Raw genomic sequence first — 27,472 nt, 5'->3', positions numbered from 1 at the left:
TGTCTGATTTGAACCCATGTTACTAATCATCATTTTGTATTATCTCTCAAATAAAAAGATTAATGATATAGACAAGTTTTCAGTTATTTTGAATCTGGAAAAAGTCAAAACACAAAAATACCAGGTAACCAAAATACCATTTACATTTACACTGCATTGATTTCCTTCTGTATTAGTTGGGTGTACCATCTTCCTCATTCACAGATAGCTCTTCTAGGGACATGGAAGATGGAAATCTATCAGCAGTGACTGAATTTATCTTCACTGGGTTCCCCTGATTCCAAGATCATGGCCTCCTATACTTTGTTCCTCTACTCTTAATCTACACTTTTATTATAGTTGGGAACCTATTGATCTTTGCTGTAAGACTGGATACCTGTCTCCACAATCCCATGTATAATCCCATCAATATCTTCACATTTCTTGAGATGTGGTATACCACAGCTGCTATTCCTAAGATTCTCTCCAATCTGACCAGCAGTCAAAAGGCCATCTCTCATTGGCTGCCTCTTGCAGATGTACTTCTTCCATCCATTTGGAAACACTGCAGGAGCCTTGCTGACTGTCATGGCCATTGACAGGTATGTTGCCACCTCAGCCCACTCCATTACCTAACCATCATGACTCCCCGACTACGTGCTCAGCTCTCTGCAGGCTCTTGTATATTTGGTTTCCTCATCCTTTTACCTGAGATTATGTGGATTTTTACCCTACCTTTCTGTGGTTCCAACTAAACCCATCAGATCTTCTGCTCTGTGATTTCACACTTTTATTAAATTTAGACTGCACAAATACCTCCGTGATCTTGGTGCAAGAAGTGATTCATGCTCTTGCTATTCTAATAACAGGTTTGATTATTTCTCTCTCTTACATCAGAATTATCCCTTCAGCTGAGGGTTGTAAAAAGGCCTTTTCTACGTGTGCAGCACACATTTCCATCTTCATGCTGTTTTTTGGCAGTGTGGCTCTCATGTATCTTAAATTCTTTGCTACACCATTCTGGGACACCACCATTGCGCTGACATTCTCTGTGCTTGCTCCCTTTTTCAATCCCATTATATATAGCTTGAGAAATAAGGACATGAAAGATGCTATTAAGAAGCTCCTTTGCTCCCCAAAAGGTGTTTAATATATCTGGTAAGTAATTTAGACTGCAGTCCTGTATACAAATGGAACTTCTTCACAAAATTTTAAGCCCAAAGAGACTAGAATTTCAAAGAATAATACAATTAGTCTAGTTTTCTTCCCCATGACCTAGTGAACAGACTGGTAAAGAAAGTCTTCTGAGGATTTACAGAGATGACAGCAATATCAATTCTACTTCTGAATTTCTTGAGTCAGTGTAATTTTTAGTATAATACATGCAATTTGATGATAAATATATTAGAATTATGTACTAAAATGTATTATTTCCACTATGTATTTATAATCATCAGTTTAATTATGGTAAACTGCTTCATTGATTGAACATGCAAATTATTTTTCCATTTTGTTTCTCTATTGTTTGCTTCTCTGTATTGTTTTTTAACTATTACCACTGGTGGCTCAGATAATAAAGAATCCCACTGCAATGCAGGAGACTCAGGTTCCATCCCTGGGTGGGGAAGATCCTCCGGAGGAAGAAATGTAAACCCACTCCAGTATTCTTGCCTAAAAACTCCCATGTGCAGAAGAGCCTGGTGAGCTACAGTCCAAAGAGCTGTGAAGAGTCAGACATGACTGAACATGCATACACACATTCTTATAAATATGACAATTATAATTTTCTTGCATAAAGTCCTTTTCAATTTCAAAAACTTCTGTTTCAAGATAAATTTCAAGAAGTTGAATTATTAAAAGCAGATGTGAAAGTATGTTCATAGCTTTTGGTAAAAAAATATTGATTTGGTAAATGGTTGCACAAATAATGCCTTAGTGCAGCACTTTTGTTACAACTTCAGTAGTACGGCAACTGAGCTATATATCAAATAAAAGTCTAGTTATTCTGTGAAAAATATCAATCCTGTCACTGGCAAGCTGAACTTGCAGTACAACTATAAAAAGGAAATGTGATAAATTGGGTCATTCGTCCCAATTCTTCACATCCCCGTTACAGATCCATAATTTTGCGATGAATGGATTCATGGTAAGTACCATTTGCTTTCCTGCCCCACAGATTTGGTTTGGGCTTTTCCTTTAATTGACTTGGGAAAGCAATGAATATTATAGATACTGAATATGTACCTTTACAGTCAGGTTTACTTCAGATAACTGCTCGCCTTTCATCACTGGACTCACACGAAACCATGTCTCTGAGAGTCAGTGGTTCAGAGAATGAGAGACACATGGAGCTGACCTGAACTGTAACTTGCTTGAAGCCTTGTGTTTGAAGTCCACAACCCAGATCTCAGAGTCTGAAGTTGAACATAGCTCTCACTATTGCAACTGACTAACAGACTTCTAAGTGTGAGGATAAATGATTATTATTTTAATATCCATGTCTGAAACAGTTAATAAGTTACATACACTGCCGTGTATGGGCTTTGTCTGACATTGTACCATCCTGAGATTGCAGAAATTAATAACTAATGCTTCTTATCTGTGGCGAAGGCAATGGCACCCCACCCAGTACTCTTGCCTGGAAAATCCCATGGATGGAGAAGCCTGGCAGGCTGCACTCCATGGGGTTGCTAAGAGTTGGGCATGACTGAGAGAGTTCACTTTCACTTTTCACTTTCATGCATTGGAGAAGGAAATGGCAACCCACTCCAATGTTCTTGCCTGGAGAATCCCAGGGACAGAGGAGCCTAGTGGGCTGCCATCTATGGGGTCGCACAGAGTCGGACACGAATGAAGCGACTTATTAGCAGCAGCAGCAGCTTCTTATCTGAATCTTAAAATATTCTTTTGGGTTACAAGTATTTTAACACTGTATTGGTTATAATCTTTTAATATAATTCTATAATTCCCAGAAAGATTATGTACATCAAATGTGCAATTATTTAACAACACTGCCTATTATTTTGTATGTCAAAGAACTTTTACACATCAAAGGGATTTGAGATCATTTAGACAATGGCACCCCACTCCAGTATTCTTGCCTGGAAAATCCCATGGATGGAGGAGCCTGGTAGGCTGCAGTTCATGGGGTTGCTAAGAGTTGGACACGACTGAGCGACTTCCCTTTCACTTTTCACATTCATGCATTGGAGAAGGAAATGGCAACCCACTCCAATGTTCTTGCCTGGAGAATCCCAGGGACGGGGGAGCCTGGTGTGCTGCCATATATGGGATCGCACAGAGTCGGACATGACTGAAGTGACTTGGCAGCAGCAGCAGAAATAAAGCAGGGGCTGAGTAGCGGAATGTAAAAAGATGCAAGGCAGTCATTCTTTGGAAGCTACATTCTCCTTACCATTTTTCTTCATTGTGTGTGTGGCTTACAGGCATCTTGCACCTGACATGTGCTTGAAAAACAAGTTATGAAATTAAATCTTTATGAAATTTTATCTTTCAAGGTGAGATAAAAGCTAAAAACCTCTTTAAACTATGTGGAAAAAACAAAGATGTATTGGTAACAGAAAGAAGAATTTTAACAAGTAGAAAACAAGTCAACTTTTATTCTTGTTACTTGTCATATGTACATGAGCAAAATGTTTTGGGTTAGTCCAAACATAGTACAAAATTCATACTAATTTTATGTGATATTCTTTAACTAGAAATTGCTGTATTAGGAAAATTGGTGAATGTGTCCTTGTCTGAAATTTTAGTACCACTTCTTACAGCATATTTATTTAGTTTATTTTGAGTAAGAAAAGTCATTACATTTAAAGAAATGAAGGAAATGGATTGCATTTTGTTAATCTTTTTCATTCTCAGAAATTTTAGTGAGTAAATGGACAAAAATGAAAACAATCTTAATAACAGTAACATTAAACAATTAAATTGACATAATTAACCAAAGCACTGGCTATAAATTTCAATACGGAACTAAAGGTGGAGTATATGGAAGGCCAATCGATTTTCCTAAATTTGGCTGACTGACTTAGAAACAGGTAAGCAATAGGATATGACTATATCCCTCATTTGATTATTTTACTAATCTCCTCTCCTCTACTGCATTCAGTTCAGATCAGTTCAGTCACTCAGTCCTGTCTGACTATTTGTGAGCCCATGGACTGCAGCACTCCAGGCTTCCCTGTCAATCACCAACTTCCGGAGCTTACTCAAACTCATGTCTATCAAGTCAGTGATGCCATCCAACCATCTCATCCTCCATCATTCCCTTCACCTCCCGCCTTCAATCTTTCCCAGCAAATGAGTCTTTTAAAATGAGTCTGTTCTTTGCATCAGGTGGCCAAAGTATTGGCATTTCAGCTTCAGCATCAGTCCTTCCAATGAATATTCAGGACTGATTTCCTTTAGGATGGACTGATTGGATCTCCTTGCAGTTCAAGAAACTCTCAAGAGTCTTCTCCAATACCATAGTTCAAAAGCTTCAATTCTTCAGCGCTCAGCTTTCTTTATAGTCCAACTCTCACATCCATACATGACTACTGGAAAAACTGTAGTTTTGACTACAAGGACCTTTGTTGGTAATGTCTCTGCTTTTTAATGTGCTGTCCACATTGACCATAGCTTTTCTTCCAAGAAGTAATCATCTTTTAGTTTCAGTGCTGCAATAACCATCTGCAGTGATTTTGGGCCCCCCAAAATAAAATCTGTCACAGTTTCCACTGATTACCCATCTATTTACCATGAAGTGATGGGACTGGATGCCATGATCTTAGTTTTCAGATTCCAGCTTATGCTTCATCCAGACTGGCATTTTGCATGATGTACTCTGCATATAAGTTGAATAAGCAGAGTGACAATATACAGCCTTGACATACTCCTTTCCCAATTTGGAACAAGTCTGTTGTTCCATGTCCAGTTCTAACTGCTGCTTCTTGACCTGCATAGTAAGGAGGCAGTAAGGTGGTCTGGTATTCACATCTCTTTATGACTTTTCTACAGTTTGCTGTGATCCACATAGTCAAAGGCTTTGGCATAGTCAATAAAGCAGAAGTAGATGTTTTTATGGAACTCTTGCTTTTTTGATGATCCAACAGATTTGATCCAATTTGATTTCTGGTTCCTCTGACTTTTCTACAACCAGCTTGAACATCTGGAATTTCATGGTTCATGTATTGCTGAAGCCTGGCTTGGGGTATTTTAAGCATTACTTTGCTAGTGTGTGAGATGAGTGCAATTGTGCAGCAGTTTGAACATTCTTTGACATTGCCTGTCTTTGGGATTGCAATGAAGACTGATCTTTTCCAGTCCTGTGGCCACTGCTGAGTTTTCCAAATTTGCTGGCATATTCAGTGCAACACTTTCACAGCATCATCTTTTAGGATTTGAAATAGCTCAACTGGAATTCCATTACCTCTACTAGCTTTGTTCATAGTGATGCTTCCTAAGGCCCACTTGACTTTGTACTCCAGAATATCTGGGTCTAGATGAGTGATCACACCGTCATGGTTATCTGGGTCATGAAGATCTTATTTGTATAGATCTTCTGTGCATTCTTGCCACCTTTTCTTAATATCTTCTGCTTCTATTAGGTCCGTACCATTTCTGTCATTTATTGAGCCCATGTTTGCATGAAATGTTCCCTTGGTGTCTCTAATATTCTTGAAGAGATCGCTAGTCTTTTCCATTCTATTGTTTTCCTCTGTTTCTTTGCGTTGATCCCTGAGGAAGACTTTCTTATCTTTCCTTGCTATTCTTTGGAACTCTGTATTCAAATGGGGTGTATCTTTCCTTTTCTCCTTTGCCTTTAGCTTCTCTTCTTTTCTCAGCTATTTGTAAGGCCTCCTCAGACAACCATTTTGCCTTTTGGCATTTCTTCTTCTTGTGGATGGTCTTGATCCCTGCCTCTTGTACAATGTCATGAACATCAGTCCATAGTTCTTCAGGCACTCTGTCTATTAGTTCTAATCCCTTGAATCTATTTGTCACTTCTACTGTATAATCTTAAGGGATTTGATTTAGGTCATACCTGAATGATCTAGTGGTTTTTCCTACTTTCTTCAATTTAAATCTGAATTTGGCAATAAGGAGTTCATGATCTGAGCCACAGTCAGCTCCTGGTCTTGCTTTTGCTGCCTGTATAGAGGTTCTCCATTTTTGCTGCAAATCATATAATCAATCTGATTTTGGTATTGACCACCTGGTGATATCCATGTGTAATGTCTTATCTTGTGTTGTTGGAAGAGGGTGTTTACTATGATCAGTGCATTCTCTTGACACAACTCTGTTAGCTGTTGACCTGCTTAATTTTGTACTCCAAGGCCAAATTTGCCTGTTACTCCAGGAAGCTCTTGATTTCCTACTTTTGCATTCCAGTCCCCTGTAATGAAAAGGACATCTTTTTTTAGGGTGTTAGTCCTAGAAGGTGTTGTAGGTCTTCATAGAACCATTCAACTTCAGCTTCTTCAGCATTACTGGTTGGAGCATAGGCTTGGATCACTGTGATATTGAATGGTTTGCCTTGGAAATGAACAGAGATCATTCTGTCATTTTTGAGATTACATTCAAGTACTGCATTTCAGACTCTTGTTGACTATGATGGCTACTCCATTTCTTCTAAGGGATTCCTGTCCATAGTAGTAGATATAATGGTCATCTGATTTAAATTCACCCATCCCAATCCATATTAATTCACTGATTCTTAGAATGTCAGTGTTCACTCTTGCCATCACTGGTTTGACCACATCCAACTTGCTTTGATTCATGGACCTAATATTCCAGGTTCCTGTGTAATATTCAGGGAAGGCAATGGCAACCCACTCCAGTACTCTCACCTGGAAATTCCCATGGACAGAGGAGCCTGGAAGGCTGCTGTCCATGGGGTCACTCATGACTGAGTGACTTCACTTTCAGTTTTCACTGTCATGCATTGGAGAAAGAAATGGCAACCCACTCCAGTGTTCTTGCCTGGAGAATCCCAGGGATGGGGGAGCCTGGTGGCCTGCCATCTATGGGGTGGCACAGAGTCAGACACAACTGAAGTGACTTAGCAGCAGCAGCACCTATGCAATATTACTCTTTACAGCGTTGGGCTTTACTTCCATCACCAGTTACATCCACAACTGGGTGTTGTTTTGCTTTGACACTGTCTCTTCATTCTTTTTGGAGTTATTTCTCCACTGATCTCCCATAGCGTATCGAGCACCTACAGACCTGGGGAGTTCATCTTTCAGTGTCTTATCTTTTTGTCTTTTCATACTGTTCATGGGGCTCTCAAGGCAAGAATACTGAAGTGGTTTGCCATTCCCTTCTCCAGTGGACCATGTTTTTTCAGAACTCTCCACCATCACTGGTCCATCTTGGGTGGCCCTACACGACCTGGCTCATAATTTCATTGAGTTAGACAAGGCTGTGGTCCATGTGATCAGTTTGGTTTGTTTTCTGTTATTGCGGTTTTCATTCTGTCTGCCCTCTGATGGAGAAGGATAAGAGCCTACAGAAGCTTCCTGATGGGAGAGACTGATTGAGGGGGAAACTCTTCTGGTCTTGTTCTGATGGGTGGGGCCATGCTCTTTAATCCAATTTTCTGTTGATGGGCAGGGTTGTCTTCCCTCCCTGTTGTTTGATCTGAGGCCAAATTATGGTGGAGGCAATGACAATAATAGTGACCTCCTTCAAAAGGTCCCATGCATGCACTGCTGCACTCAGTGTCCCCGACCCTGCAGCAGGCCAACCCTGACCCATGCCTCCACTGGGGACTTCTGGACACTCACAGGCAAGTCTGGGTCAATCTCTTGTGGGGTCACTGCTCTTTTCTCCTGGGTCCTAGTGCACACAAGATTTTGTTTATGCCCTCCAAGAGTCTGTTTCCCCAGTCCTGTGTAAGTTCTGGCAGCTCTATGGTGGGGTTAATGGTGAACTCCTCCAAGAGGGTTTATGCCATACCCAGGTCTGCTGCACCTAGAGCCCCTGTCCCTGCGGTAAGCCCCTGCTGACCTGCACCTTCACAGGAGACACTCAAACACAGTTCTGGCTCAATGTCTGTGGGGTGTCTGGGTGCTGGTGCACACAAGGTTTGTTTGAGCCCTCTGAGCATCTCTGGTGGGTAAGGGATTTGATTCTAAACTTGATTTCACTCCTCCTACCATCTTTCTGGGACTCCTCCTTTGCCCTTGGACATGGGGTATCTTTTATTGGTGAGATCCAACATTCCCCAGTGATGGCTGTTCAGCAGAGAGTTGCAGTTTTGGAGTTCTTGCAGATGAGCGCATATCCTTCTACTCTGCCATCTGCATTAACATTCTTCAAATGTGACTTTTGGAATTTCAGCTTTTGATTTATTTAAAAGTTAATCCAATCAGAAGTACCATAAAAAAGAAAGTAAACAAATAAACAGAAACACACTTATTGCAATATCTCAGACTCCTGGATTATCTCATTTGTCCTGGATTTGAGTTACCTCTGATTGGGCTTCTCCTAATTACCAGCTTGAACATTTTTCCTAATTGGAACTATTGTAAGAAGGATTGTTTTCCTACTTATTTTAAATCACTTGTGTATTATTCTCAGGAGAGTCCATCTTCCTATTCTAGCTAGGCTTAGGAAGATACACAGGTGCACACAAAGGGGCAGGATAGAAGGAGAGAGCTCCATAGGGAGAGTCAGATCTCTTTATCACTGGCTGATGAAGGAAATATAGTTTAGGTGGAAGATTCAGGGTATAAACATAGCAGAAGAGCAAAGGAAGCTTGGCTCAGTAGCTCTGTATGGTTGACCACATTAGGGTACGGAAAGATAGAGTCTTCATCCATGTTTATTCCAAGTTCAGAACCCAACAGCAGCAAGGTCAGTAAATCAGCTAATTTTGGGGAGTTGGGAGATATCTAGGGAAAGGAAAACATTTACACAGGACAATAGACAGCCCTAGTGTCCATGTAGAAACTGTAAGTAACTATTGGTAAGCCTGGGCAAGGAGGAATCCGGAACTTCTCCTGCATTGCAAGCAGATTCTTTACTGTCTGAATTACCAGGGAAGCCCTGTTATAAGCATGTTAGTACAAAGCATAAATGTTTCAGTTGCTAAATTTCCCAAGAAATAGGAGCGATACAAATGGGGCCAAAGCTTATCAGATAGCTTTAAAACAACAAATGAGCATTGTGATTGATTTCTGAAATGTTTCAGGAATCAAGTGAGATTTCCAGTTTGTTGTGAGGCATTAATATCATTGACAATTGTACTAGACTTTACTGAGATTTGGAAAAGACAGAGAAGTGTTCATTGGGAAAAATCTAAGTTTTTCTTTTTGATTTCCATCTCTCTTATCTTTCTTCTACTTAGCCACATCTTTTCAGCAGAATGAGTAATTAGTTCTGCTCAGAGTCTGGGTCTTCTTAGAGGCTCTTTCTTGAATGAGTAGACTGGTTCAGTTTGTAGGACCCTGTCTTAAAGGCAATAGTCACAATATGTAGGGACTGCTACTGGGGGCATCAAGTCTTATGGGAAAGATCAGATATGTATATGAAAAATCAAGAATACTTGAAAAAACTTAAAAGGAAAAGATATATAGACATATAAATATTACAGGAAATAGAGTGATTTCTATTATGTGTGGAATTATCTTGTTAAAATTGGAAAAGACACATGTATTGGGCTGGCCAAAAAGTTCTTTTGGGCTTTTCCCATAACATCTTCTGGAAAAATCTGAATGAATTTTTTGGCTAACCCAATAGAATTTGGCTAATTTAAAGAGAAGGTAGAGCTTGTAAAGAACAAGAGGATATTTCATGCAGGGGAGATTTCTTTCAGGAATTCTGAGACCAGAAACTGAAAGTGACATGTTTGGACTAACAGCAGGTTTAATAAATCGGATTGGAAATGAACAATTTTTCATAGCAACAGTAGACAAAATGGCTTTGTTTTCTGCTGAAATAACAAAAATGTCATTTACAGTACAATACTAAAGATGATGTAGTTGAGAGCTTTATGGGCCTTGGTCACATAATTGGGCATCCTGGTGGCTCAGATGGTAAAGAATCTGCCTGTAATACAGACACCTGGGTTCAATCCTTGGTAGGGAAGGTCTCCTGGAGAAGGAAATGGCTCCAGTATTCTTGCTTGGAGAATTCCATGGAGAGAGGAGCCTGGCAGGCTACAGTCCAAGGGATCACAAAGAGGCAGACATGTCTGAGCATTTAACATGTTCATTTTCAGTCACATAATCAATGAACAAATGCATCTATAGATAATATAAATAAGAGAACATTAATAATGTACCCTTTCCTAACATACCATAAGATTATTAATCAATGACAGACAAAAGTGAAGCTAATTTTTTTTCCTTTTGCAGTGATTAAAAATTTTATCCTAGATGATCTGAGATTTTTTTTTTCCTTTTAAAGAAAAAACAATTTAGAGGAAGACCATGGTGACTTAAGTATAGGTATGGAAGGGGAGTCACATGAGTAAACTGATGTTATAGCAAGATCAGTCTTGAGGAAATAGAGGGATGTATGAAAATACTCACACTGGAAGTAGAAACATTTGGTAATCTATTACAATAGTGTAGGCATTATTACTAAGCATCAAATTAGGGGTAAGATAAAAGAAATAAAATGTATTGGTAATATGACAGAAAAAAGTTAAGCAGACTTCAATGATTAAGTTTGAGACATAAGAAGACAATAGATGCAAAAATGTGTAAAGTTGGTATCTAGAAGAACCAAGAAATAAGAAGGTCAGCAAGGGAAACTGGTTGAGTGCTGAGTATAAGTATGGTATATTAATTTACTAAAGCTTTTATAACAAAGTATCAGACTAAGTGACTTGAACAACAAGAATTTGTTTTCTCACAGTTCTGAAAGCTAGGAAGTCTGACATCAAGATTTTGGCAGAGTTGATTCCTTTCAAGGCCTTTCTTCTTGGCTTGTAGGTGACTGCCTTTTCCTTCACTTTTCTCAGGATGAAGACCAGTAAGCTATGTTTTAACAAGCCCTCCAATGATCCTGATGCCTGATAAATTTTGAGAATTATTAATCTAATCTATTGGGTGTGCTTTCTGATTGAATTTTTTTCCACACGCCAATTTTAGTTGTAAGCATCTATGGAATATGGAATATTCCTTATTCTTCTACACTCCCAAGGCAGGGATTTATCCAGATGCTGGTATTTTGTAAGTGTACTTACTCTATGATGAGTAGCAGACATCACCTAGAAAGTTTGAATGCAATAGGATTTGAAAACCTCATTTCTCACCTGGAGATGGAGAATGCCAATCAAACCACTGCTCATGAGTTTATCTTCTCTGCTTTCCCTTATTCCTGGAGAGATTCTGTCATCTGTTTTGTTCTACTGCTCTTCATTTATGCATTCATTGTTGTTGGAAATGTGGTCATCATCACAGTGGTCCAGCTGAATATTCATCTCCACACTCCCATGTACTTCTTTATCAGTGCCCTTTCTTTCCTGGAGATCTGGTATACCACAGCTACCATACCAAAGATGCTCTCTTGCCTGCTTTGTGAGAAGAGCATTTCCTTAAATGGCTGTCTCCTGCAGATGTATTTCTTCCATTCCACAGGCATCAGTGAGGTTTGTCTCTTGACAGCTATGGCCTTTGACCGCTACCTGGCCATCTGCAGCCCTCTTCATTACCCTACTATCATGACCCCAAAGCTGTGTGCCTGGCTGACTTTAGGTTGCTGTGTTTGTGGTTTTGCCACACCCCTTCCTGAGATTGCCTGGATCTCCACACTGCCATTTTGTGGCTCTAATCACCTGGAGCATATCTTTTGTGACTTCCTCCCAGTACTACGCCTGGCCTGCACAGACACACAAGCTATCCTTATGATTCAGGTGGTGGATGTTGTCCATGCAGTGGAGATTATTACAGCTGTGATGCTCATCTTCATGTCCTACATTGGTATCGTGGCTGTAATTCTACGTATCCGTTCCACTGAGGGCCGTCGCAAGGCCTTTTCCACATGCGTCTCCCACCTTACTGTATTTCTGCTCTTCTTTGGCAGTGTGGCTCTCATGTACCTACGCTTCTCTGCCACCTACTCCTTATTCTGGGATACAGCCATTGCTCTGGCCTTTGCAGTTGTGTCCCCATTTTTCAACCCCATTATCTATAGCTTGAGGAATAAAGAGATAAAGGAAGCCATAAAAAAGCACATGAGTCAAGCTAACATCTTTTTTTCATAAGACCGGGGACATCAAATAACATCTAGTGTTTGGGAGTCTATATAATTGTTAGTCTTTTTATCCTCAACTCTCTTCCATCTGTCTTTTTCTGTCAGTCTTTGGTTGAAACTGGTTTCCTGAAGGTCATCAATAAACAAAATTCACTAATAACTGAATTCTATAGTTTTTTTCAACCTTTATTCAATTTGATACATTTTGAATCAGACTTTGTTGACTAGGTTTTCCGCTACTCGATTTCTCCTAGATAAACTTAACTTGTGGAACTAATTGGGATAAAAATTTAATTTTAATACAGTCAAGACATATGATTATAAGATATGGTAACTGAGCAACCATCTTCATAAGACTAATTCTCTCTATTGTATTTATAATGAATATACTTGAAGAATAATCCTAATTTCTAATCAAGTGTTCATGTGTTGATAAATAACAGTCTAGATGTTTTTCAGTAGGTCCAATTATGAATCCCTTGTATGATTTTTATCTTGGCAGTACTACACAATATTAATTCCATGTCTGGGTCAATAACAGGGACTAAGGCCTGCATCCAACTATAATGAGCCAATGTGCCAAGTTAGTGGAGATTGATTTATTGAGCACCAAATTAACTTCATTAAAATGATGACCACTAGAAATGAAGAGAATGGATAGGCCTCTTTAAAACTGACATAGACAGAAGCCCCATAAAGGAGTTGGTTGCAGTTCTGTGGTAGTTAAGGACCATGGCAAAGAATCTCAGGCCAAGAAGTTCATTGAAGAAAATTTTAAATGCAGTAAATGAAGAAACAAAAATCTTGACTCTAAGAAAAGTAAAGTAATATAAGTAATCTATTAATTAGCTAATCAATATTTTTTCATGATACATTGGAAAATGTAATCCTTGGTTTCACTGTAATAACATGTAAAGTACTTATTAATGAAGCAGAAATATCAATAAATATCTATTTAGTGAATAAACCAGTATCAGCATGCTGCATTCAGATTGTTCCGGCCAACTGATCTACCATATTGGACAACAGTGCTTCCCTTTTGACCTCTTTTCCCTTGGGTTTCAGGATGCTAGACTCCATTTTTTAAAAATCTTACTCAGCCATTAAAAAGAATACATTTGAATCAGTTCTAATGAGATGGATGAAACTGGAACCTATTATACAGAGTGAAGTAAGCCAGAAAGAAAAACACCAATACAATATACTAACGCATATATATGGAATTTAGAAAGATGGAAACAATAACCCTGTGTACGAGACAGCAAAAGAGACACCAATGTATAGATCAGTCTTATGGACTCTGTGGGAGAGGGAGAGGGTGGGGAGATTTGGGAAAATAGCATTGAAACATGTATAATATCATGTTTGAAACCAGTCGCCAGTCCAGGTTCAATGCACGGTACTGGATGCTTGGAGCTGGTGCACTGGGACAACCCAGAGGGAGGGGAGGGGAGGGAGGAGGGTGGAGGGTTCAGGATGGGGAACGCGGGTATACCTGTGGCAGATTCATTTCGATACTTGGCAAAACTAATACAATTATGTAAAGTTTAAAAATAAAATAAAATAAAAAAAAATAAAACCATATATTCAACATTAAAAAAATAAATAAATAAAAATCTTACTTTGTTTGAGGGCTCTTTGTCTTGTGAATCCTTCTCTTGATACATGCTTCATAAAGGGTGGTTTTCTCCAAGACCCACACCTCAGTGGTGATGCAATAATAAAGCTGATGACTATGCAAATGTTAATAGATTTTCACTTTTCTGTAGCCTACTTACAGGAATCCTATGGTTGTCAGCCTTACTTCCCCACTAATATGCCACAGCCATGCCCTCATCCTCACTCCTAAATCTTATGATACTCAAGAATCAGACGCAAAGACAAAAGTTAAGGGAAAGGTCTTATGAGAAAAGGCTAATGCTATCTAAAAGAACTCAGAGAGAGAGAGAGACCGTGAGAGAAAAGTCACAGTTTGGGTCTGGAGAAGTCTTGGTAAAGGGAAGTCGTCAGAAAATACATTTGGCATAAGAAAACAAGGAAAAAGAGAAAAAAAGGAAACAAGAAGTGTTCCTGTGATTAAATAGTGTGTCTTTAATATTCTACTTTTACTGTTTTTCATAAAACATGAGGAATGAAATTACAGATTGATTGACTAATTATTTAACTATAATTTTCTAAGTGTAATTATTGTTCCAGAATTGATATACAAAAATTTCAGAATATGAAAGGGTTATGCAGTTTTCTTATCTGTTTTCCCTTTTTGAAGATTTTGTATTATATAATCTATTTCTCAATTAAAGTTCAATTAACAATCCAGTTTAGAAGAGTAAAGAGAATTTTATTTGAGACAAATTGAGCATTATAAGCAGGGAGACAGATTCTCAGAAAGCTCTGAGAACTGTCCCACCTGTTAGAGGTCAGAGGCACAGTCAGATACATCTTCAAGACAAAGGATCATGCATCAAATGACATACTGATGTATTACATAAAGTTCAACAAGGATATATAGTCTAGGTAAGCATTTACAAAGCAAGCATTAAGTCATGACTCTTCAAAGAGTTGGGAAATAACAATATTTATTTTAAAAGGAGTTACATTGCTAGGGTCAAAAGAAAGGAAAAGAAGTGATCTTTACTGCTCAGCAGACACTCCCATTTTTGCGAAGTTCTTTTTGACGTGTAATGCAAGTGCACACTGCACATTAGGGAGAGAGGAAGAATGCCCAAACGGACACACAGAGAGAATTTTATGTTGAAATTTTCTTGTTGTGCCTTAAAATATAAACTTTATCACTTTCCTGAAAAAGAAAATGAAAGTGTTAGTCGCTAAGTTGTGTCTGACGACTCTTTGCCGCCCCGTGGACTGTAACGTGTCAGGCTCCTTTGTCCACAGAATGCTCCAGGCAATCATACTGGAGTAAGTTTCCATTTTCTACTCTAGGGGATCTTCCCAACCCAAGGATTGAACCCGAGTCTCCCGCACTTCAGGCAGATTTACCATCTACTACTTTCCTAGTCCCTCAAATTTTATTCTTGCCATTTATCTTTATCATTATCACTTATTTATCATTATAATTTATAAATTATTTATAAATTATATTATGATTATTATTGTATCATTTATCACTATAAGGTCTTATAAATGACATTTATATATATTATATAAATTACATTTATGCCATTGTCATTTATCATTGTCTTTAAAAAATTTATATAGCTGAAACTTTCACACTTTCTCACCTTCAGTCTGCTCTTCCAACTGAGACTACATTATTTCTTAAAACTTAAATATTATTGCTTTACCACTCTGCTTAAAAACCTTCTAAGATGAAACACACCCTCACTTGAAATTGCAAATGTAATTTTACTAGCTAAACTGTGTATGTGTGCATGCTATTCCAGTGTGTTGAATAAAAACAATTTCAAATTGAGAGAAAAGCTAAAGGAAAAGAAACAGCATACAGCAGGGTCTGATGGTCAAAAGTAAGGACACCATTCAGAGGGTAGATCACTGTGCTGACCTGCTGGTGGAACTTCTTACATGATTTTTTTTTTTTTTTTTCACATTACTGAGGATTGAGCAGTGAGTTCTCTTACACTGTGTTCCACCTCACCAACCTATTTATTATCTGATATTTGGGGAAGATTATATTAAATAAGAGGCTTCCCAGGTGGTGCTAGTGATAAAGAATCTGCCTGCCAATGCAGGAGACCCCAGTTTGATTCCTGGGTTGGGAAGATCCCCTGGAAAAGGGATAGGCTACCCACTTCTGTATTCATGGGCTTCCCTGGTGGCTCAGATGGTAAAGAATCCACCTGCAATGCAGGAGACCTGGGTTCGATCCCTGGGTTGGGAAGATGCCCTGGAGGAGAACATGGCAATTCATTCCAGTATTCTTGCCTAGAGCATCCTCATGGCATAGGAGCCTGGCAGGCTATGGTCCATGGGGTCGCATAGAGTCAGACTCGACTGAGCAACTAAGCACAGCACAGCACACCTTTGGAGAATCTGAGGTAATAAGAGTTAAAGTGAATATTGAGGTCTCTCTTTCTTTTTTGGAATGACAATATTTAATATTTTAAATTAGGAGACAAACATTGGAGGCTTCTTAAAATGAGAACTCACTCTGGAGAAGCAAAAATAAAGTCTTAAAAATAAAATAATGATGACCCCTACTCCACAGGAAAACATTTTTTACATTAAAATTAGTGTATTTTTCCTTGTTGTTAAATGAGTTGAGAAAATTGAACTCTAAAATTCCACAGTAAGCATGTGAATTTTAGTGTTGCAAACTGGGGACAGTTTAGAATTTGGGTATATAAAGCATCTCTTGGAGTTTCTGAGTCTAGGAAATGAAGATCTGATAACTGAGAAGAGACTCAGGAAAGCTGGGTAGTGCTGATTAAATGAGTGTGAGAAGTACAGTTCTGTCCAGAGCTGATAACCAAGATCAAATACAACAGTTCTCAAAAGTACTCCCACCCTGTAAAACTGAGTATAAGACTTCTCTTTAATGAAGCTGTCTGTAATGAACTTAGTTTTCCCTGTAATCTCTCAGCACTCATTTATATAAAGGGCTACATACAATTTTAAAGATTGAACATGATTCTTAACCTCCACAATGTCTCTCATACATTCTTTACCGGAGTCTGCTGTACTCAGGGCCTCTATTTTGTCAGTGCCGATAACCATTCTTGGAAAACTGTAATAGTGGCAAGAAGGTCAGAGACCCAAATATTAAGCTACCAGGGTTCAAAATTTTCTCATCATGCCCTTCCATCAATCCGAAGCAAACAGCCTGACCTTTGTACTAATACATTCCCTAAGATTTGTGTTCATGCCTTTAGCACCCAAATTTGATTTTTATATAATGAAACTGTATGAAAATGTAAAGTTAATAGTATACTTTCAAGAACAGAATTTAAAGCTCTCTCAGTTTCTTTGGGTGAGATGATCCAGGGTGAAAGGAAACTAGAAATGTAGAACCTTGGTCTACCCTAGTAGACCATGAATACTATGTTATTCAAGTTGGATCTACAGTGGAATGATATTTGACATGGATAGACCCACTGTTTTTTAGGAGGATCTGAAGGCATCCCAATCTTTTTTTTTTTTTTTTGATATGTTTACTTCATTTCTTAAAAGTTATATAAAAGAATTATGTGTTTGGAAGATTTCTGCTTTATTTTCTCTTCATTAAAAATAATACATACAATAAATAGTATGACTTTATCCCAAAGTTTAGAACTTTGTTCCATTTTTAGATATTTTATGGCCTCATTAGTTTGTCAAATGTTGTTCTTTAGTCACTCAGTAGTGTCTGACTCTTTGAAATTCCATAAACTGCAACACACCAGGCCTCCCTGTCCTTCACTATGTCCCAGAGTTTGCTCAAACTCATGTCCATTGAGTCAGTGATGCCAGCCAACCATCATCCTCTGTTGCCCACTTCTCCTCTTACCCTCAATCTTTTCCAGCATCAAGGTCTTTTCCAGTGAGTCAGCTCTTCACATCAGGTGGCCAGAGTATTGGAGCTTTAGCTTCAGAATCAGTCCTTTCAATGAATATTCAGGGTTGATTTCCTTTGGATTGACTGGTTTGATCTCCTTGCAGTTTAAGGGACTCTCAGGAGTCTTCTCCAGCATCACAGTTTGAAAACATCGATTTTTCAGCACTCAGCCTTCGTTATGGTCCAACTCTCACAACTGTACATGACTACTGGAAAGGCAAGCAAACAAACATAGCTTTGACTATACAGACCTTTGTTGACAAAGTGATGAGGTATCCTAATTTTTGTTTCACAAAATGCTAATAAGCAAGCATATATCTTACTTCCTTTGGGTTTTTAAAAATCTGATTTAGCCTTACCCTTAATCATTTAAATAAAAGGAACAATCTGTGAATAAACAACCAGAAATAAAAAATTTTCCCTATTTTAACAAAGTCTCTACAGCAAGAATTAGGATGTCTTGTTGCTTAAAGACTGTTAAAAATCTATAGCTGAGTTTTAATGGAGTTGGTGATTTGTATTTCTGAGAGACAGGTTGGAACAAGAACCTATGTATGCCTTGAGTTCTTGTAATTCTGTACAGAGTATGAAGAATGGGCAACCCAGAATTCCTTCCTGTTTATAATTCTTAGAAGTAAAATTTAAAACTAATTGAAGAAACAAAACATAATCTTAACATTGCCCTATGTTACATCTATAGCAGTTTTTTTTCTAAGTTTTCATCTAAGAATTTTGCTTTCATTTTTTTTTTTTTATAAAGTCCTGTTGAAGACCTTTGAGGGCCACAGTCCCTTCAAAGCGCTGAGTCACCCAGCATCTGTGAAAGTTAGCAGCTGCCTCAGCTCAATCTGTCTCCTGAAGATAGGGTAGATTGTAGTTGGCGGGATTCTGGCCCAAGCAAGAGGCTTTTTTTTTCTTTTTGTCTTGCCACATATGTAACATTTCTCTCATCTCTAAGTTAGACTAAACAATTACATGTGAATTGTTTCTCTTTCTTTCTCTCTCTCTCTCTCTTTTGGACACATTTTATTTTGGCAGGTTCTTGACCTTTAGGAAAAGCATAACACTTTCCAAAGGAAACCGTGAGTACAGAATTCTTTATCGGACAATTTGTCACCAATATAATTAAGAAAGCTGTCTCCTTTGAACTTTCTGTGCTATCTTTGACAGGATCACCAAGGATTTTTCTTGATTCTTAAGAAGTAAACAAGCTTAATTTTAATTCTCTTTTTTATGAATGTATCACTTTAAACTGACCTTGAGCTGTGGCTATACAGCACCAAAATCCAGCAATGACTTGTTTACACAGGTTCACATGGAGAACAACCTGATAACCTGGAGCAAAATAATTCATGATAAATGTTTGAGTCTCTGTAGAAGGGTTTAATTCTGTAACCAGACTAGTAAAGGCCACCCACAGAATAACAATTACGTATAGAAGGAGACTAAAGTCTAAATCTTATATTGAATGTTTTCACTGAGGTAAACTAGGAAAAACTGCTTATATCCAGATAAATGAAGGTGTATCCTATGGAGATTTTGCTGGATGTTGTTACAAATAAATTGGATCCCACTATTATTGGAAAATAATATGTGATTTTATTTGATAATACAGTGTTTTACATTGCAAAAGTCAGTTACCAAGATGCTAATAATTTGAAATCTGTGGTAATTAGATTGTAAATGTGCTAAATTTTTGACTTGTATTGTTTGTGAATAAAGAAAATAAAAAAGTAAATAATGTATTAGTTTTATTTTTACATAAATTTTTTTTGGACTTTGGGGTATATCATTTGTCAAAATTAATTGCAAGCCATTTTTATTTTTTCATTAAATTAGGTTTGTCATGATCAGTACATGTTAACACCTTTTAAGTTTTTGAAAGCAGTAAAATTGTATTTCTTTTATGCATCTGAAAATGTGATTTTGCTAATTTAAACTTGTTTTCAATTGTCTAATAATGCATGTTATAGAACTTTACTGTTAAGTTTATTAATATGGGCAGATGTTTATGTGAAAAGTTGGAAAAGTATTCTGAATGACCAAGAATTATCAGCCTAAGTTGTAGCTGCATGTGGTTAAAATTATATAAATGTACTACAGCCTTTCTAAAAAGAGACCTTTATAGGCATAAAGATATCTGAACCTAAATCCAACATGAGTAAATGCCTTGAAGACATTTAAAAAGACAGAATATTAGAGACAGAGAGAGGGAAAAAAAAAAAAAACAAACAGTATACTAGAGACTTGAGAAGCAGCAATAAGTAAACTTTTTCACTTGCAGGCTATGGAGAGTGATGGGCCAGAGGTCCTGGAAACAGCAGAGGAGATCCAGGCGAGGCGTCAGGAGGTGTTGAGTCGGTACCAGAGGTTCAAGGAACGGGTTGCTGAGAGGGGTCAGAAACTTGAAGATTCCTATCACTACCAGGTTTTCATACGAGATGTTGATGACCATGAGAAATGGATCATGGAGAAAATCAAGACTGCAAGTGATAAAAGCTATGAAGACCCAACAAACATACAGGTTCTTCAGTTTCACTGACTTCCCCAGAGTAGACTCTGAAATCTCTAGGGAGGGAAACATTTTTATAATGTAGGTGTGCATCTGGTAAACTCTAGAGGGATGCTGTAATAGAAGATTAGACTTCGGGAACTGTAATTCTGACTCTAAATAGTCCGTGTCTTCAACTCCTTAAGCCCCAATGTCTTATTTACACAGGAAACTCATTCTAGATAATACTTTATAAATGTAATATTGCTCTGAACTTACACCATGGGCAAAACACTGAGAATTCAAAGAATTTATGAAATTTCAATATTTATGGCATTAAGGATGGAATTGAAGTAAAGAGACATCAGTACTTCTGAACTAACTTCTCTTTGCTCTCCTCAGAAAGATATGATTTAACCAGGGTTTTTCCCAGTTGGCTGTTCATGACTCTTGTTAAGTTCAAATGAGAGATCTCAGATAGAGAGGTTTGGTGAGAACTCCCCCTACTACTTGTATTACAGAATAAGGCATAGTCAGCATCAGAAGAAAGGCTTGTATGCCTAAAATGCACAATGGATATCAGAAAGGAAGCACCTAGATCAAGAACGAAGTGTTACCTACTAAATGGATCGATCTATATATGACAACAAGAGCATAATTTAGCATGCAAAAACTTCCCAGTTAAAATAAAAAAAGCCATTGTTGTCAAGATAATTTTCTTCATTGTTCACTACTTTCAGTAGGATTTGCTTCCTCTTTTCTTAAAAGGAAAAATTCTGTTACATTATTTCATTTCCACAGAAGGCAATTAAGACTTTAACATAATATTTATTGGAAATTTCCCAAAGGCAATAAGGACTGAAAAGACCTTCTTCTGTGGTCCAGGACATTGGGTCTGGGAATCTTTAAAAACCTATATGCGTTGATTCTGCCACAACAACTTATTTTAGAATAGGACTCCTCTAGGCAATGGCAACCCACTCCAGTGTTCTTGCATGGAGAATCCCAGGGATAGGGGAGCCTGGTGGGCTGCCGTCTATGGGGTCGCACAGAGTCGGACACGACTGAAGCGACTTAACAGCAGCAGCAGCTATGGTCATAGGTTATCGTTTCATCTATGCTGAGAAACTGGTAGTTCTGCCTGCAAGAAAGCAGAGGACTAAAAGAACTCTTTTATCATCCAGGAGACCAGGCTCCATTAAGCCATAAACTCTGATTTCTAATCTTCAGGGGAAATATCAGAAGCATGAAAACTTTGAAACAGAGGTGCAAGCAAAATCAAGGGTCCTTCCTGATCTGGAAAAAACCAGGGAAACTCGATTTCCTGAGGGGCATTTTGCCCATGAGGACACCAAGGTAAATATATCATAGGGCTCTGTGAGAGATGCTTCTAATTGTTGATTAGGTTATCAGAGTTTTCATTGATTACAACAGGTGTACACCTTGATACAACTGACTTGGAACCATGGTTCTGTCTCTTATATTTTACTTAGATTGTGGAAGGAAAAAATGATCGGATATGCTAGTGTTCCTAGGAGTGGGGAGAAGAGCTATGGCACAAAGCTCTCATTGAATAGTGTCACCTTCCTCCTGATGCCGTCACAGGATGGGGTGGCTGAAGATCAAACCCGCCTCAACCCAGATGAATTGGCTTTCCCAAATGTCCTTTCTGAGTAATTCTAAGCTCAGAGTCCTTGGTGCTTAAACTCTCTAAACAAGGGATACTCTTTCTTTGAATCTTCTCCGAAATCTTTCTCCCTTTGTCTATGATGCCTCTTTCTCCTCAGAGCTCACATGCTGTGGCTACTATTGTAGGTCTCCAAACCCTTGAACTCTGAAGATCAAAGAGCAGCACCACCATGGAATCCATTATTAATTTATCAGCTTTTTTTCTGAGTTAATTCATATATTCCCCTAAAATGTTTGGGTTGATAGTCAGTTCAGGTTCGTTTTGTATTAAGTGAAAATTTTTTTACTGTTTAACTGTTTCTAAAATTGTCAAAAGAAATGTGTGTTACATATTTATAAGTTGGGACTTATATTTCCATATCTAGCATACAAATTCTAGTTCCTTTTACTATCAACAAAACATGGTCAGGCGATACAGACTTTAACAAGAATAAACCTTATTAGAAAAAAGATTCTGTAACAAGAATAACTCAAAATTTACCTGTTATTAAGTAAAAATGATTTGGTAAAATTGCACAAAAATCAGTCCCTTACATTAATTAAAATAGTTGAGAAATATCTGAAACATCTTCACATCTATCAGAATTTCTGAGATTATAGTAATCCTGTAGCACTGCAGGATCCATAGATAAATGTGATTTATGTGCTACATGTTACCTTAGAACCATGAAGTAGTTGGAAAATAGAAGATTCTTGAAGACAACATAAATTATACATTTAATTTTACAATATATGTAAAACCTGGTCTTCTAAGCTAACCTAGCATTATAGCCCTCAACTATATAGTCTCAAGTTCTGTTATTGCTTTGGTGATCATATTTTCTTTGTAAGTCAGAAAAACTTGTAGCTCTTATCCCTTCTGACAGACAGTCCATGCTAACTTTTTCTGTGCCTTTGTCAGTACTTTGAACACCCTCTCTGTATCTTCTGTGTATCAAAATTCTATCCCTAAAGGTTCAATTCAAATAAGCACCTGTTTTTAAATGAATTTTTATTTCATCCTGTCTTATCATTTGCAATCATTTCATCCTCTAAAACACCCAAATGTTATTATTTATTTTTCTTTATGGAAGATCATATTTTTTTTTAACTTTACAATATTGTATTGGTTTTGCCATATATCAACATGAATCCGCCACAGGTAATCATATGGTTTAATGGTTATTCCCATACATGCCCTATCCTCTTTTAAATATTTTTGAGCAATTAATGCACGAGTTAATGGGATGAGGGATTTTTATCCAGATCCCTCTCTGCACAGGTCTCTGAGTCTATAACTGCTGCTCCACAGCAGGTAACGTGCCTGAGTGCTTTTACTCCTCCCAAAGGGCCTTCTGGAGGAACTGAACCGCCTGTGGGACCTGCTGCTGGAGCTGACCCAGGAGAAGGGTGCCTTGCTGCTGCGGGCCCTGAAACTCCAACAGTACTTCCAGGGGTGTGCCGATATCTTGGAGTGGATTGGAGACAAGGTATAGCACCAAACAGCCTGTATATAGGATTTTCCATCCCTCTGGCCCAGACATCCCATAGCAATTTGATGCAGACTTCCCTGGTGGCTCAGATGGTAAAAATCCGCCTGCAATGCGGGAGACCTGGGTTCCATCCCTGGGTTGGGAAGATCCCCTGGAGCAAGGGATGGCTACCACTCCAGTATTCTTGTCTGGATAATCCCACGGACAGAGGAGCCTGGCAGGCTACAGTCCATGGGGTCACAAGAAGCAACATGCAACACAACTGAGCAACTTTCACTTTCACTTTTTGTAAAGAAGTCAGGGTATCTGTTCCTGGGCTTAGTTCCTTGGAAGAAAGAGGAATGTTAGCAAAGATTTAGAGGTATTCTGGAAGTAGGCAACATTATAGGAGGGTAAGTCTAAATGTATGAATCTGAACATGAAGAAGGCAAGACATACAAAAATGTACTGAAAGATCATCTAGGATTGCCCCCCTTCTACCTTCCATGAGCCTTCACTCCTTCTAGGTTTTCAATCCTACTCTGGTTCCAACTGAGAGAATTGCCAGTTTTTCCCTTAATCCTTTGTCTCTTAGTACCTATAACTAGAGAGGTTTCTATCTCCTATTACTTGAAGAATAACCCTATGGTTAGGACTGAAAATTTACACAGACAAGCATTCAGCACAATACTTTTGTAAATACTCAGGATGTTGAATCCAGCAGAACCAGGATGGATTTCCTTTTCATGTTCCAAACCACAAAAAGGTTCTTCCAAGGGCATTTTCTGACAATGTCCCTGGTCTTCCCAAAGAATTACCCCAAAGACCACTGTTCCCTGAGTCACAGTGCCACCTCAGGAAATATGCCCTTGCTCTGACTTTCTTGAAGGGGTTCTCCCAGGTTCCACCAGTATCTCCTTCTGAGTTATCCTGGGAATGTAAATGTAAACAAGGGTTTTGGGCATTTGAACTGCAGGAATCCCTAAATATTTGCTGGTGACCTAATAGACCTTTCTGTGTCTACAGGATGCTCTGGTGACATCAATGGAGCTGGGTAAGGACTGGGAGCGCACAGAGGTTCTGCATAAGAAGTTTGAAGAGTTCCTAGCAGATATGGAAGTTCGAAAGGAGAGAGTGAATGAAGTGAACCAATATGCCAATGAGTGTGCAGAGGTGAGGTGGGGAATAACAGAGCCAATCCAGGGAAAGGGTTCTGATCTTCAAGAAGATTGCCTGGCCATTTGTAGAAGGGACAAGAAAAATATATGGAACATTGTGAGAAAACAGAGGTATGCCTGTCCCTGGAGTGACATGCCCAGAGTAGCTTTCTCTCATTTCTGAATTCATCCCTTGCCAGTCTACAGAAATAGAGGTGTGAGTGAGTGAGTGTACATGGCTTTATGTAAAGAAATTCAGTCCACAATGAGGTTACTCTTGCACTGTGCAGTACATCAATTTTTCATGTTTATGAAGTGGCAAAGAATATAAAATAATCGTGGCTTCTCATAATATATATGATATCATTAAACAAATTTTTCTTTGAGGGGGAAGGAAAAAGAGGCAGATTTACCTCCATTTACTTAAGAAAATGCTTAAATAACCTTTTAATTTCTGAGCATACAAATACTCAGTGTGTGACTAAATACCCTTAACATATGTAAGAACTGGGAAGTCAGTCTGATTTTATATGTACGTGAAGGAATTGAACAGAAACTGCAATAGTGGGCTATCGTGCTTTTCCATTTAAAGTTTTATTATCACTGCAGCTATATAATGGGAGTGATATTTATGTGTAAATAGAATCAAAATTTCAGGATTAATAGGTACTAGAGTAGGGAAAATAAACTATTTCTCAATTTTTTCCAGGCCTCATTTCCAACAGTCTCTAAATTTCTCCGTCTAACATGATTGTATTTTTATTATTGTGCAGATTTCTTCTTCTTTTTTTTTTAGTTATCAGTTCAGTTCAGTTCAGTCGCTCAGTCGTGTCTGACTCTTTGCGACCCCATGAATTGCAGCATGCCAGGCCTCCCTGTCCATCACCACCTCCCGGAGTTCACTCAGGCTCACGTCCATCGAGTCAGTGATGCCATCCAGCCATCTCATCCTCTGTCATCACCTTCTCCTCCTGCTCCCAATTCCTCCCAGCATCAGAGTCTTTTCCAATGAGTCAACTCTTCGCATGAGGTAGCCAAAGTACTGGAGTTTCAGCTTTAGCATCATTCCTTCCAAAGAAATCCCAGGGCTGATCTCCTTCAGAATGGACTGGTTGGATCTCCTTGCAGTCCAAGGGACTCTCAAGAGTCTTCTCCAACACCACAGTTCAAAAGCATCAATTCTTCGGCATTCAGCCTTCTTCACAGTCCAACTCTCATATCCATACGTGACCACAGGAAAAACCATAGCCTTGACTAGATGGACCTTTGTTGGCAAAGTAATGTCTCTGCTTTTGAATATGTTATCTGTTACTATCTACCAAACCACTACAAAACTTAAAACAGAAAACATTTTATTTTTCCATGGTTAAGTGAGTCAGATTCACTGAGTCAGCTGCTCAGCTGGGCCATTCTCCCGATCTCACCTGATATTCTTAAGTAACTGCAGTTACACAGTGACTCAGTTGGTGTACAGGATCTAAAACAACCTTCCTCCCATGTCTAAAGATTTGGCAAGGATAGTGCAGGCTTTCTCCATGTGCTCTCTCACCTTTCAGTAGATCATACTTTTTAATATGTTCCAAGAAAGTAAGAACAGAAGCTGAAAGACTTCTTGAGGCCTAAGTACTGGAGCTTATAAAATATTATTTCTACTTGTAAAGAAGGAAGGAGAAGAAAATTCTGTCTGAAGAGGCTGAAAAACAGAAATGGAAATAGGAATAAACAGGGATAGGAGGGGTCGGGAGACCTGGTGTATGGCAACTACTCAAAATTGCCAAGTATCTAAATGGGCTGATACTAGCTAGCTTTATCTGATAAACACAAATTTCATTGCTTCAGATAGTCTGCGAAACTGTGTGAACTGCAAAATTAAATTTATCTGCATGTTTATCTAGTTCTGGGAAGAGGAAAATAGCTCCAACTATATTCTCAAGGTGTCAGGGCCCCAAAAGAGCCAAAACTCACAGTACTCGAGATCTGAAAAATTAAGTCAGACTTCATGAAAGAAATTTTCTCTTCCTTGGTTCCCAGGGTCTTGAGGGAAGCTAGCAGCCATCAACATGATGGAGTTCTGAAAATAATGAGGTTGGGCAACCTATGTTAGTAGACTAGTCTTGAGCTGTGGACAGAAGATACAACATCTGGTGGTTTGGTTTTCTAGATTTTGGTGATGTGGATCAAGTAAAAGGGACCAGGGCTAAGGTGAAGTGTAGTATCTGGCTAAATGGCTATCCTCTGCTTAGGGCAAAGTGTGAAATAAGAAGTTTTTAAAAGTTTTTTCTCCATTAGTCCAACACTGACTTACTCCCACAGGAAAAGCATCCTGAGCTGCCCTCGATTGAGTCAAAGCAGAAGGAGGTGAATGCAGCCTGGGAACGTCTCCATGGTCTGGCTCTCCAACGACAGAAAATGCTGTCCAGTGCTGCAGACCTTCAGAAATTCAAAAGGTAGGAATCTGGCCACTGAATTGTAGAAAACTGCAATAGCACCAGGCTGGGTATTTGGGTTAGCCTTTGTCTACTGTTAGCAATTAGTGGCCAATACCTTTAATCAAAGAAAATCATGTTCTTGCCTTTAAAACAACAAGGAACACAGTGGTTAAAATTGTGATCCAGTCAATAGCCAAGTGTGTTAAATGGAGCTTAAAGTAATAAAATTAGCACTAGTGAATTAGTGATGGAAGTTCTGCAGGGGCAAAAGCAGAAAGAGAATGGAGGGTGAGGTTGTGAAGAAGGACATTTGTGAAGAGCTAACCCAGAAGTATATCTGGAGGCTTAGCTGACAGGATGCCCATGTCTCTACATCTCGATGGAAACCATAAAAGTAGGAACTCTTTTTAAAAATCTTTGTGCATTTATTCTATTTTTGGCTGTACCGGGTCTTGGTTGTTGTGGGTGGGCTTTCTCTAGCTGAGATGAGCCTGGGTTTACTCTCCAGTGTGGTGGGCGGGATTCTCATTGTGGTGGCTTCTCTTGTGAAGTGCAGACTC

General features: G+C 38.6%; 2 protein-coding genes and 1 pseudogene across 2 annotated transcripts in view; all 3 read left to right on the top strand.

The window, feature by feature from the left end:
• The first annotated feature begins 191 nt into the window (after nt 1-191).
• Nucleotides 192-1,257, top strand: LOC147376796 (olfactory receptor 6K3-like; annotated as a pseudogene).
• Nucleotides 1,258-11,251: 9,994 nt separating this feature from the next.
• On the top strand, nt 11,252-12,222 carry OR6K2 (olfactory receptor family 6 subfamily K member 2). Its single transcript, XM_086394110.1, is given in 2 exon segments — nt 11,252-12,181; nt 12,184-12,222. Coding segments are annotated over 2 exon segments (969 nt in total).
• A 7,582-nt stretch (nt 12,223-19,804) lies between these two features.
• Nucleotides 19,805-27,472, top strand: part of SPTA1 (spectrin alpha, erythrocytic 1) — a 95,327-nt gene continuing 87,659 nt past the window's right edge. The window contains exons 1-5 of the mRNA XM_086393516.1: nt 19,805-20,219; nt 21,417-21,542; nt 23,204-23,344; nt 24,353-24,499; nt 26,797-26,930. Coding sequence (XP_086249642.1) covers nt 19,983-20,219; nt 21,417-21,542; nt 23,204-23,344; nt 24,353-24,499; nt 26,797-26,930 — 785 coding nt within the window. The 5' untranslated portion in view covers nt 19,805-19,982. The remainder of the gene's footprint in view (nt 20,220-21,416; nt 21,543-23,203; nt 23,345-24,352; nt 24,500-26,796; nt 26,931-27,472) is intronic.

This window comes from Bos grunniens, chromosome 3, assembly GCF_055505025.1.
Source record: "Bos grunniens cultivar Pamir isolate PY7600 chromosome 3, Bosgru_T2T1.0, whole genome shotgun sequence".
Lineage (NCBI taxonomy): Eukaryota > Metazoa > Chordata > Mammalia > Artiodactyla > Bovidae > Bos > Bos grunniens.
Note: the sequence above shows the minus strand (reverse complement) of the source record. Positions and strands in the feature narration are given on the sequence as shown.